This window comes from Pongo pygmaeus, chromosome 7, assembly GCF_028885625.2.
Source record: "Pongo pygmaeus isolate AG05252 chromosome 7, NHGRI_mPonPyg2-v2.0_pri, whole genome shotgun sequence".
NCBI lineage: Eukaryota > Metazoa > Chordata > Mammalia > Primates > Hominidae > Pongo > Pongo pygmaeus.
Window position 1 is genome coordinate 70,451,529 of NC_072380.2, and position 13,725 is coordinate 70,465,253.

The window sequence follows — 13,725 nt, forward strand, 5'->3', positions numbered from 1 at the left end:
TTTTCTTAATATAAAAGATAACCTACTTAAGGGATAAATCCATGGTAATATTAAATAGCAAGATGAAAACTTTTAATAAATTTTATGTAGTATGAGGGAGATTTTTGAGCAAATTATTACATTGAATATTTTGCAATATTTGAATATACAAGTATTTTTAATGAATCCTGAATAAAATTGTTGTTGTTCAGCTTATCAGTGGGTGAATGATTTAAACACTCTGAATAATTCAAAATTTAAAACACATAGATTCAGTCCAGGTGTGGTGGCTCGTGCCTGTAATCACAGCACTTTGAGAGGCCGAGGCGGGCAGATCACCTCAGGTCAGGAGTTTGAGACCAGCCTGGCCAACATGGTGAAACCTCGTCTCTATTAAGAATATAAAAATTAGCTAGGCATGGTGGCACGTGCCTGTAGTCCCAGCTACTCAGGAGGCTGAGGCATGAGAATCGCTTGAACTCAGGAGGTGGCAGTTACAGTGAGCCAAGATCGCACCACTGCACTCCAGCCTTGGTGAGAGGGTGAGACTCTTTCTCTAAATAAATAAATAAATACACATAGATTCATACTTTTATCTCTGAAAGATGAATCATTTCAAAATTATCAAATGTTATAATATTTTCTTAATATTTGTAAAATAAGCAAAAAGTTAAATATAATTTACATATAAATACTACACAGAAATATCAATTGACATAGAGCTGATAATTCATATTTAAAATATTTTATCAAAACACTGTTGTACACAGCATTTAAACACTTGGGTCACCTTAGTTTTTTTTCATCTGCAAGTCATTTAGAGATAAAAAGCATTTAAATAAAACATAATGTCAAGCTGCACTTAATACACTCCGCATGTTTCATAACCAAAGCTTTCAAATGGCTATTTCCATCAAGTTTTAACTTTAAAACATATCACATAAAAGCTACATTTTTTCAGTGATAATGTATATTTCACAATGACAGAAAAACTGCCTTTTTTAATCTCTGAGAAAACTCTTCTCATTAATATGAATGAAATAAAAATATAGAGAAGATAGTTAAAGCCAGACATAGAGTTTTCAGCAACAATAAGTTAAAACATGAAGGGAAAATAAAACCACCTTTAGTGTTTTCGAGAAATGAAGATAATCATTTTTAAAGCTCTGAATTTTGGATATAGAAGAAGTAGAAAAATATTTCCTTTTTATTAAAAGACATAACTAATCATAATCATTTGAAATATCCTTTATGATATGTGATCACACCTGAAGAACCCCACCATCTAGTCAACAAATAATGCAGTTTCACTAGAACGTGAATTTGAACACTTTTAGTAATTGTTGGGCAGTTTTATAAAAATAAAGCAGTTTCCTTAGGAAAAAACAATCTGCCAATTAGAATACATATCTTTTCTTTAGAGACGGGGTCTCACTAAGCTGTCCAGGCTGGTCTTGAACTCCTGGGCTCAAGCCATCCTCCTTCTTTGGCCTCTCGAGTAGCTAAGACTACAGGTGCCTGCTACCACACCTGGCTGGAATGTGTATCTTCATTTTGAAAAATAAAATAAAATAAAGGTGTTTTCCTCTGAAAATAATAAACTTCAATCTCTGGCTATATGAACATTCATGGACTTATACAAATGAAAACAAATTATTGTGCTCCTAGAAACTAGTTCTTTTCACTAGCAGAGTCTGCGACAGCATCTGGAAACTGTCACCAAAATGTTAAGATTCACAAGCAAGCGTTGGTGAACAACATTGGACCTGGTGAATCATTTCTATCACCACTAAATGCATTTGTCCAAAGGGACTGTGTGGTGATGGTGTTCTGCAGTCCTGTAATACCATCTAGTGTCCTCTTATTCCAGCCACGTATTCACAAATGCTTGAATTTATATTTAAATTCAATATCATTCAATGGCGGCAAAATGCCCAAGCCTGCCCGGGACTGGTCCAAAGGCGGACATTTAGCTTGGCCCTCTACAAGCTCCAATTCAAAATAAGAAAGCATCAGAATCAAAAATTGCTTGATTTCGTGGATAGCAAACAATCTTCCAGGACATATTGTAGCTCCTGATCCAAAGGGCATGTAGTAATACTTTAACTTGAGTCCATTACAATAGAAGGTAGTCTTTGTCTTCCCGTTTTCATCAAGATACCTATCATATTTAAAAGTCTGCAATAAAAATACAAAGAAAACAGCCTTTAAGCTAGTTTTAAAGAAATTTATCTCTTTCTCAACCTGGAAGCTCCAAAGAGTAATTTTCTTTTTAAATCTACTCCATTAGTGATTTACCAAATACTCCACACTGAATCAGAAAGTAATAAGGAACAGGAGCTTAATGAGCTAAGGAAGCCTTCTGATACCTCCTATCCTGCTTGAATGATTAGTTCCTTAGTCAGGCAGAGCTAGAGAGAGAAGGGTTCCCAGAAGAAACTAGAAGAACCAATATATTAGCCTCCAATTTCCTGGATTTGGGAGGAGGTGTTTTTTAAGGAAAAAAAAAGTGGCAGATTTATTATCATGACTGCAAATATAATCTAGCAAAGACTGTGTGATGGCTAATATCAGGACTAAAAATGAAAAATTCAGACCACTATCTAAATTTTCCAAAATATATGAATATTTAACACAATTAAGGGGACAATCCCTATGACTACAATGATAAAATCAATTCTACCATTGTAAATTTCCTCTTTATTTAGATCTACGTAGCTATCACCTGGATATTGAACTTCAATGAGCAGGCACTTACCAAAGGGTCTGGGTAGATTTCTGGATCTAAGTGCATTAACTGTGGGTAAAGAGCTATGATGTCATCTTTTCGGATGTTGTAGGAACCGTCCTCAAGGTGCAAAGTGAAATCCTCCTTAGCTGTCCGGATGTTGAGGGAGGCACTGGAAAGCCTCAGCGATTCCTTGATTATACTATCTAAACATTTTAAAAGAAAAAAAGATAAAAAATGAAAGAAGGAAGGGAGGAAGGAAGAGAAGAACAAACCAAGTGTTCGAAGGTCATATGATATAGAGTCTGAACTACAGACAGCCTGGCAGTGCATAACACAAAGATGAACACGGTATGGGAAGCTGATCAGATAAACATTTCCCAAACTTTCTTTCTGTTACCACTATGCTGTTATCAATGATTCAACTGTGTCTGAATTTTTTTATTTTTGTTTTTCTTTTTAGCCAGGGTCTCATTCTGTTGCCCATGCTGCAGTACAGTGGCATGATCCTGGCTCACTGCAGCCTCAACCTCCCAGGCTCAAGTGATCCTACCACCTCAACCTCTCGAGTAGCTGCGACTATAGGCGTGTGCCACCATACCCAGCTAATTTTCTTCTTTTTATTGTTTGTAGAGACAGGGTTTTGCTATGTTGCCCTGGTTACTTTTGAGCTCCTAGGCTTAAGTGATGTGCCCATCTCAGCCTCCAAAAGTGCTTTGATTACAGGCGTGAGTCACCATGCCTGGCCTGAATGTATCTTTAAATCTGATCTTCTGAGTTAATAATAATCTTTTGATTAAGAGATAATCATCTTGGTCATAACTGGGAAACAAAATTCCATCATTTTATAGAAGAGCAATCTAATAAAACTGGAAAAATCAGTAATATATTTTTATATTAATTATTCAAAGTTTATCACTTCTGAGATTTAATATACTGAGGACTTCTGAGATTGAATACACTGATAGCACTGATATATACATATGTTTTTTCTAGGTGTTTAATGCAGCTTCAGTTCAACATTTATAAGAACCTATTTTTATCCATATACTATCTGATGTGTGGCGATCCCCGCTGCCTGGTAAAGGCATAAAGGGACAAAAAGAACCAACTCGAAAATGGCTAAAATATAGAGAGCTCGCGAGAGGTCCAGCCTGACCTTTTAGCCTTATCCTTTAACTGTCATGTTTTAGGGTGCTCATCACATGATTGTGTATAAAATCCCAGAATGTTAGCATTTTATTTTACAGATAAGAAAATTAAGGCCCCCAAAAGAGAAGTGACATGTCCAAAGTCTCCCAAGTCAGACCCAACATGGAACCTAAGCTTCTTGCCTCCTTAAAGAAAATAACCGAAAAAAGAAAACTTTATTACTATAAACATATCATATTGTTGGCCAGGTGTGGTGGCTCATGCCTGTAATCCCAGCACTTCGGGAGGCCGAGGCGGGTGGATCACTTGAGGTCAGGAGTTCAAGACCAGTCTGGACAACATAGTGAAACCCCGTCTCTACTAAAAATACAAAAATTAGCCAGGGGTGGTGGCATGCACCTGTAATCCTAGCTACTTGGGAGGCTGAGGCAGGAGAATGTCTTGAACCCAGGAGGCAGAGGTTGCAGTGAGCCAAGATCGCACCATCGCACTCCAGCCTGGGCAACAGAACGAGACTTTGTCAAAAATAAATAAATAAATAAAAATAAAAATATCATATTGTTATAGTTCCATAAAATATAGAAAAGCAGAACAAAGAAAAATCAAAGAACCTTCAAATCCATCACTCAATCCATGCAGGTAACTGTGGTTTCTTAATGGTTCTTTTCCCTCCTTTATTTTATGAAAATGACTAATATGCTTCCATTAACCATAAGATTAGTGGTAAGAGGAACATGAGAAACATAGTGTGGCAGTGCAGAGTGGTAGTTGAGAGAATAGGATGCCACATAATGATGTATTTGATTCTACCCAGGCTGCAGCTTAACCTTTAGGTGTCAGTTTCCTCATTTGGTACAAATAAATAGTAACAGTCTCAAGTCACAGGACAGTTGTGAGGATTAACTGAGAAAACTCATATGAAATACTTAGTTTAATGCCTAGAATTCAGTAAGTATATAATTTATGTTGGTCATTATTGTTAAAGTAGTAGGACATAGAAAATGAAACTCAGCATAACAATATACCCACCTAATACTGGCAGGTCATTCAATTCTGTTTGACTCAAACAAATAGGATTGCCTTCCAAGCTGACTTTTTGACCAGCATTCTCTAATGTTCTTTTCACTTCTTCAGTAGCTGCTTTCATTGCTTCCGGGTTCCTATTAAAAGTTAAGAGAAAAAATGTATGTACAGAAAATAAACTTTTTCCATACTTTGAGATCTGCAAACAAATAGGCCTTTCCCCCTTCTTTTAACTAGATGGTGAAGATATCAGGGGAGGAGGGAAAGGGATATTCCTGTTTGCATTTATTCCATTTGTAATTGAGTTTATGTCGTTGGGTATTAGTAAGAATTGTTGCCTTAAAATGGCCTTGCGGCCAGGCATGGTGGCACACGCCTGTAATACCAGCACTTTGGGAGGCCAAGGCGGGCGGATCACGAGGTCAGGAGTTTGAGACCAGCCTGGCCAACATGGTGAAACTCTATCTCTACTAAAAATACAAAAATTAGCCAGGCATGGCAGTGGGATCCTGTTATCCCAGCTACTCGGGAGGCTGAGGCAGGAGAATTGCTTGAGCCCGGGAGGTGGAGGTTGCAGTGAGCCATGATCACGCCACTGCACTCCAGCCTCGGTGACAGAGCAAGACTCCGTCTCGAAAAAAAAAAAAGAATAATAATAAAAAATGGGATTTTGCTACATAAAAGTTAAACTTTGGTGAGGGCTTTTATTTTATTTTATTTTTATTTATTTATTTATTTATTTATTTTGAGATGGAGTCTCTCTTTGTCACCCAGGCTGGAGTGCAGGCGCGCAATCTTGGCTCACCGCAAGCTCCACCTCCCGGGTTCACGCCATTCTCCTGCCTCAGCCTCCCGAGTAGCTGGGACTACAGGCGCCCGCCACCACGCCCGGCTAATTTTTTGTATGTTTTTAGTAGAGACGGGGTTTCACCGTGTTAGCCTGGATGGTCTCGATTTCCTGACCTTGTGATCTGCCCACCTCGGCCTCCCAAAGTGCTGGGATTACAAGCGTGAGCCATCGTGCCCGGCCTGGTCAGGGCTTTTATAAATAAGTGTTTCTAATAAGGATTAAACATGTCTAGGGAGCTACATAACAAAATTACAGTAAGTTGAGTCTCAACATGTTTGATAAGTATTTGTAAGACTATCATAAAATATGGCTACAATTTCCTTTATGATGTTAAATTGATGTCATATGCCTGCTGTAAATATGTGAATTTATTCTGGATGTGCTTTCTCAAGTAATAACTTTGGAAGATAGTCAACATTTGTGACAAATTAGTAATAAGTTCTCACATCTGAAATTAAGTTTTAAAATATTTTATAAGACCTAAAGTCATCAGCCATCAATAGAAATTTGGCATTCCCAATCCTATGGAGGAGTAATTTTGTGTCTACATGATACTAAATATCTAATTTAATTGGAATAATTCAATAGACCATTCTAATTTCAAATTCCCAAAAGATTAACACTTTGGAGAGAAATCATGTTATGTAAAACATATGTTATTACAGTTTTTTTCTGTTACATGCAGTTTTAAAAAGCACAACCTAAGTCTCTTATCAATAATAATAGATTATGATTGATTCATAGCTCTCATAGTTGGTCAGATAAACAGAAGAACAGCATTCCTAACTGAGTGAAAACAAACTGTGAATGAACAAATAAATAAGGCATAGTCACTGCCCTGATTGTTGTCCATAAATCAGTAATCACTTAAATACATTTTTATGATTATGAAAACTGCATTTATGGAGTGGAGTTGGCGTCGTGAAGAACAGTACGGGGTTAAGAGCAAGGGCTCTGGGCCAGGCAGCCTGAATGGACCCAACACCAGCACATACAAGCTCTGTGGCTTGGGGTGACATCTCTTTTTCTGGGACTGTCTTTGTTTCTATAAAACACTTTTACCAGTCATAGCTGCCTATGTTTTTGTGAGGACTGAATGAACTCATACATGTTAAACACTAACACGCATTAGTGCTACGTTCTTGATTGACGGCATGATAAAGTACTACGAGGCTTTTTTTCTTAAAGTTAAAATGGTTTAATTTCTACTTTCTACTAAAATAAAAAAAAAGAAATGGATATGGTGTTAGTCACCTAATCATTTGAAATAAACTCCAGAAAGTCGCTGGAATGGTGTTTGCTTGCGATGCCCAGAGGACCACGAGGTGTGTCTTGGCCTTCTCCAGGTCATCAAAGGTGGACAAAGTGTCATTGAGAAACATGCGCAGGCTGATCAGTTCTGAGATGCTTTCCCTCTTTTGGAGGTTCTCATGCCTCAAGCTCTCTGCCAGTTTCTCCCGGGCATTGTGCGCAGTCCTGAACATGTGAATGGGGAGGCCTGCTACCAGGGCTGGAAAGACTTTGTCGAATTGCTTGAAGTTGTCAAGATTGTTTAGAATATGTGCTTTCTGTGTGTCCTGCCTTGTAAGATCTCTGCCAAAGATAGTTAAATACCCAGCTTCAAACATCACTCGGTAGCAGAAAGAATACATCCCTTCTGTCACCCAGGCAGCGGTCTTTGAATTAGAAGAGACTGGAGGTCTCATGATACGCTGGAGGTTTTCCATCATGCTTTCCGTGAGGGAATTCAAGGCATTGCCCTGCAGGGTTTTGATGAAAGTGTCATTTATGTTTTCAGTGGTATTTCCATCCCTCGGGTCAATGCTTCTGTGCCCAAATGCCTGGTAGCAAATAAAACATGCAGAAAAAGAAATTAAACCTGACCTAGTCATAGTAAATGACTGAAAAACGGATTAGATACTTTCATAGTTCCTTACTTGGTAAACACGGGAAATTGGCTTTCCCTTGTACAAGTTCATAGCACTTTACAAATAAATGGCCAAACTGTACCTTTCCTTTAAAGCCAACTTCAGTGGCACTCCCCTGGATCGCTCAAGTCATCTATGTCTTATTTCCTATGCTACTGCACTTATTTACACCTATTGCACATAAACTAATTGATAATGTTTTAAAAATCATTAGTTATCTTTTATATTATTTGTCGATTTCCTTTTCTTTTTCTTTTAGAGATGGGGTCTCACATTGTCACCCAGGCTGGAGTGCAGTGACACAATGATAGCTCACTGCAGCCTCAAACTCCTGGGCTCAAGTGATCCTCCTGCCTCAGCCTCTCAAGTAGCAGGGACTACGGGTGTGTTCCATTGTGTCCAGCTGTAGACGTATTTTAACCAAACTTTAAGCTACTTAGTCACAAAGACCAAAGCTAATATTTATTTTCAGTAAGTAAGTAGTTATTGGTTTTTTTCTCAGTAACAGAGCTTCTTTTATTACATCTAAATGATGTTAAAATATCTTGCCAATTCCTTATCAAAATGAAACACTGTGTGGCACAAGTCTGGTAAGACAACTGTTGAATGTTAGGTTTCCATCACTTGCATTCTTGCATAGACATTGCTGATGTGATGAATTTTTATCTATCTTATTCATACAGTGCCACCTGTCTCAGTAGAGCATCTAATGTATATTTCACCCTCATTAGCTCATCAACAAATGACAAATCTATACCTATTTTGACTTTCTAAATGATTATTACTAAGAAGCTATGTATAATTTATATATGTTTCTAAGAATCTCCACATAAGAATAACTCTCTTCAACACCTTTATCATAAAATCTAAGTACATCAAAATTTCTAATAGACCAGCACATAAAAAGGTAGAAGACAAACAGAGTGGTATATAAATGTAAAACTGTTTACCTTCGCAGAAGTAGCAAAGTGAAATTTTTTCCAATCAAAATATTTTCCATGGCACAACACCTTATGGTATGACAAGGGATTTGTGATGAAATGGACATATTTTCCCATTAGTTTGCAGGTAAAAACATGTCCATGTTTCCTTTGATTTGCTCTGAGGAACTCAAGAGGATTGGCACCAAATTGCAGAGCACAGCCCAGGTATGGAATTAACCCATTCTCTAGAGGTGGTTCACCCGTTTGCCTGTCAGACACAAATGTATGATAGACATGGATGATTACAGATTTGGGTTTTTACTTACATCAGGTTTTAAAATTTTTCCCACTGACTTCAAACTTTGAAACCCTATAGTTCATAGATATTTCTTTTGTTGGATGGGCCCTGCTCTTTTACTACGGTAATAGGTTATATTAACCTAGAAACATGATATGTTGGTGGAAAGGATTACTAAATCCATCCATTCATGCATCCGTCCATATACACATTCAACAAGCATCCGTCTACTACGTGCTCGTCACTTTTCCCAATGATACAGGCAAAAGGATTTACGAGACCAACAAGATTCTTGCTGTCAGTGCGGAAACAAAACTACATTCTAGTGTTTATCATTTTGCTAAGCATCATTTTTCTAAATATCTCAAAATGTTTCTTTTGATTATTTTCTTTAAAGACACAGATCACTGAATAAGAGAGGATTTCAGAACTGAGGTTTTCAAAATCTTCCTAGTTTAAAGATATTACTATTCTATAAGGATGGTTTCAGAGAAGAAGAATCTCATGTGAGAAATCAGCTTATTATAAAATGAAATTGAGTAAGATAAACACTGACAGAATCATCTATTGTAATTCAGTGCTCCTTTAAAATGTTTTTATTAGAACACGTAAACTTATTTTCCAACATAAACTTCTGTACCTCTTGATAGAATAATACAGTATAAAGTAATTACTTTTCTTTTCTTAGTTTGAAGATAAGGAGTTTAATTAAAAGTAAAAACTATCAGGCCTGAAATAAACTGCAAAAGGCAGAAAACACATAGCAATCTACAAAGCTGAAATATGCTCAGGGTGATTTTCTCTTTTTGAGATTGACATAGCAGAGAATATCTATGTGCCTCCCCACAATTACTCCTTGAGCCAATTAGAAGTTAAATAAACTATGGTTCTGGATCTGACTATATTTGTTTTTCTTGCATTCTTGAACCAGTTGTAAATAAATGAAGTCGATGTCACATACACTCAGCAAACTTTCCCAATTCACCACAGTTGATTAACATTGATTTAAAAACAGTAATAGAATGATCAGCTCAGGCTCTATGCTCTTGTCTAGGCTTAGGCTGAGTCTACACGATGCACAAGAATGAGCTTAAAAGAGAACATTTATTTAGCAAGAGTATCTATTGAAGCCATGTGAGAGAAAGCAATCCTTTCCATTGTAGATTCCCACTTGCTACTTGTATCCTTACTAATTTGGGCTTCCTCTTTAGATACACATATAAATGTACATAGGGACCTTATACAATTTCTGTCAGTTATGTTTAACACCAATATACATTTATATATTACCATCGGTATATGCCAATACTAAAAAGGGAAGCTGTCATCATATGTTTTGTGAGATATAGTAAAAAAGATATTACTTTAAAAATTCAAATCAAATTTTTCATTTAAAAAATAAGGAAGATAATGCTAATATGTGTAAATATAGAAAACCAAATTTACCATATAAAAATGAAGGTAAAAAAATTAAATGGATGAATCAAAGAGCAATTTAAAGATAAAACATTCCTTACCTTCTCCTTATTCCAAGAATAAGCCATAGACAACAGCATGCTGCTATAGCAATCCCCCAAATCAAAGATATGGTCATCATTTTGCAAATCTAGGCCAAAATCTCTGAGGAAGAAAATCTGCTATTAGAAAGGCAAGGATGCCACTGAAAAGCAACTCAAGCTAGGCTTTTTATATACATAGTACCCAGATCCATTAACTTGAGCTTGGTTGACAAAGCAAACAATTAGCCATTTGTTCATTCTATTAGAAAAAAAAAAAAAGTGGTAGTAACTGGCCTTGAACTAAGTCCACAGGTATCAGAAGTGGTTCCAAAGCAATCAGAGACCTACAATACTTGATAAGTTGAAGGTCTCTCAAATATATGTTGACTTAACATTCGGACCTGGGGACAACAGCTAATATTAAGAGTTTGGTATGTGTAAAAAGAACAAATAAACCTGTTTAAGATGGGCATAGCTAATAAATACATAAAATATAATAATTTAAAGAAAAATAAGAATGAGTTATTTATCAAGCTTGTAATTTGGTCTTGTTAACTTTTAAAGAAGAATTAATTTAGGTGCTTTGCCAGAGAGATGGTGATCAAGTTCAGAGGAAAGAGAACTGGGAAAAACATTTCTGTTGCTTCATGTTTCAGTGCTTTTATAAAATCATAGATATTTTACTACATATAGTAACATGTTACTTACCTAACATCCTCAAGAGAGTATTCTACATAAGTGCATCCTCTAGATAAATATAGCTTATTGGAAGCATCAAAATTTTATCTATCATTCTTGTAATTAAAATGTTTATCAATGTTTCTAATTATTAAAGTAATAAATTTCATTTCAAGTAAGTTAAGACTAACTAAAACATATCTTGGTGGAAAGTGAACATCTATTAATAATTTACCTACCACGCTACTCCTTTACTCAGAAGTAACTACTATTAACTATTTGGCATATGTTCTTCCAAACTTTATTTCTGTGTACACAAAAATATTAGTTGAGTATTTATTACGTGCCAAGAACTCTTCAAAAGTATTCTAGTTACAGGCATTAACAAGATAGGCAGATTTCCTAATCTAATGGAGCTTCTATTCCAATGGAGAAAGGAGTAATAAAATACATGTTGTGAAAAAAATAAAACATGGTATAGAAAGCTATGGGAGAATGAGGACAACTTTAGATATGATGATCAGAGATGGGCTCTCTGAAGATGTGACATCTGAGATCTGAATGACAAGAAGAGACTACTCATGTGAATATCAGAAGGAAGGATATTCCAGGAAGAGAAAGCAGCAAATGCAATGTCTTGAGTCAAGGATCAACTTGGTGAATCTAAGAACCAAAAAGAAGGATGTATCCTACTGAAGCAGAGTGAATGACAGTTCACAGAATTAAGACAAAAGAAGGTAGGCAACAGTACTGTGTGTGTATATATATATATATATATATATGTGTGTGTGTGTGTATATATATACACATTGTGTGTGTGTATATATATACACATTGTGTGTGTATATGTACATATATATACACATACACCCACAGTATTCTCTATATTTATACATGTGTGTATATATATATGTGTATAAATAATTATATTGAATATGTGCTTAATCTTCCATTGGATAAATGTACTATAATTTATTTAACTGATTTCCTATTGATGGATATGTGGGTTGTTTCCAGTTTTGGCTATAGATGCCATAGATTTATTTCATGGGTTTTTTGTTTTTGCCTGTTTAAACAGAGATCACACATTTTTTGTGTGTAATTTATCACCATAATTATTAATATCAATCATTGTATGGCAGTACATAGATTTTTCTTAGAATCTAGGTTTTTGGGGGGCTTTGTGCATATTATTTAGACAGGTGGATTTTTTAAAAATTAATATATCTTTTTAAAAATATGGCTCGTAGAAAAGCTGATCTTATACACGGCCAATCACAGCAAGATATCCCAGTCAGATAAAATGCCAATCTAATATACAAATAATACCGTCCTTTAGAGTCGCTTCTCAGGCAAATGAACAAGCAAACATACAAAAATGGAAAGGAAGTCAGGCATGGTAGTGTGACATGGTTTGGCTGTGTCCCCATCCAAATCTCATCTTGAATTCTCACGTGTTGTGGGAGGAACCTGGTAGGAGGTGACTGAATTATGGGTGCAGTTCTTTCCTGTGCTATTGTTGTGATAATGAATAAATTTCATGAGATCTGATGGTTTTAAAAAGAGGAGTTTCCCTGCACAAGCTCTTTTCTTGTCTGCTGCCATGTGAGATGTGCCTTTCTCCTTCCATCATGATTGTGAGGCCTCCCAAGTGACGTAGAATTGTAAGTCCAATAAACCTCTTTCTTTTGTAAATTGTCCAGTTTCAGGCATGTCTTTATCAGCAGCATGAAAATTGACTAATACAGTAAACTGGTACCAGTAGAGTGGGGCACTGCTGAAAAGATAACCACAAATGTGGAAGTGACTTTGGAATTGGGTAACAGGTAGGGGTTGGAACAGTTTGGAGGGCTCAGAAGAAGACAGGAAAATGTGAGCAAGTTTGGAACTCCTTAGAGGCCTGTTGAATGGCTTTGACCAAAATGCTGATAATGATATGGACAATGAAATCTAGGCGGGGGAGGTTTCAGATGTAGATAAGGAACTTTTTGGGAACTATAGCAAGGGTGACTCTTGTTATGTTTTAGTAAAGAGACTGGGGGCGTTTTGTCCCTGCCCTAGAGATTTGTGGAACTTTGGACCTAAGAGAGATGATTTAGGGTATCTGGCAGAAGAAATTTCTAAGCAGCAAAGCATTCAAGAAGCAACTTGGGTGTTGTTAAAAGCATTCAGTTTTTTTTTTTTTTTTTTTTTTGAGACAGAGTCTTACTCTGTTGCCAGGGCTGGAGTGCAGTGGTGCGATCTCGACTCACTGCAACCTCCGCCTCCTGGGTTCAAGCGATTCTCCTGCCTCAGTCTCCCGAGTAGCTGGGATTAAAGGCACCTGAGACTATGCCCAGCTAACTTTTTGTATTTTTAGTAGAGACAGGGTTTCACCATGTTGGCCAGGCTGGTCTCGAACTCCTGACCTCGTGATTCACCAGTCTCAGCCTCCCAAAGTGCTGGGATTACAGGCGTGAGCTACCACGCCTGGCCAGGCATTCAGTTTTATAAGGGAAGCAGAGCACAAAAGTTTGGAAAATTTGCAGCCTGACAACGCAATAGAAAAGAAAATCCTGTTTTCTGAGGAGAAATTCAAGCCAGCTGCAGAAATTTGCGTAAGTAACAAGGAGCTGAATGTTAATCCCCAAGACCATGGGGAAAATGTCTCCAGGGCATGTCAGAAGT

At 36.8% G+C, this 13,725-nt stretch overlaps 1 protein-coding gene across 1 annotated transcript; it reads right to left on the reverse strand.

Moving 5' to 3' along the window:
- Window positions 1–715: 715 nt before the first annotated feature.
- Window positions 716–10,543, reverse strand: LOC129042169 (cytochrome P450 7A1). Its single transcript, XM_054497745.2, has 6 exons — window positions 10,399–10,543; window positions 8,611–8,851; window positions 6,987–7,573; window positions 4,889–5,019; window positions 2,738–2,913; window positions 716–2,157 (listed from the first exon to the last, which is right to left on the reverse strand). The coding sequence occupies exons 1-6, from the start codon at window positions 10,476–10,478 to the stop codon at window positions 1,858–1,860; spliced, it is 1,515 nt and encodes a 504-aa protein (XP_054353720.1). The 5' UTR covers window positions 10,479–10,543; the 3' UTR covers window positions 716–1,857.
- Window positions 10,544–13,725: the final 3,182 nt, after the last annotated feature.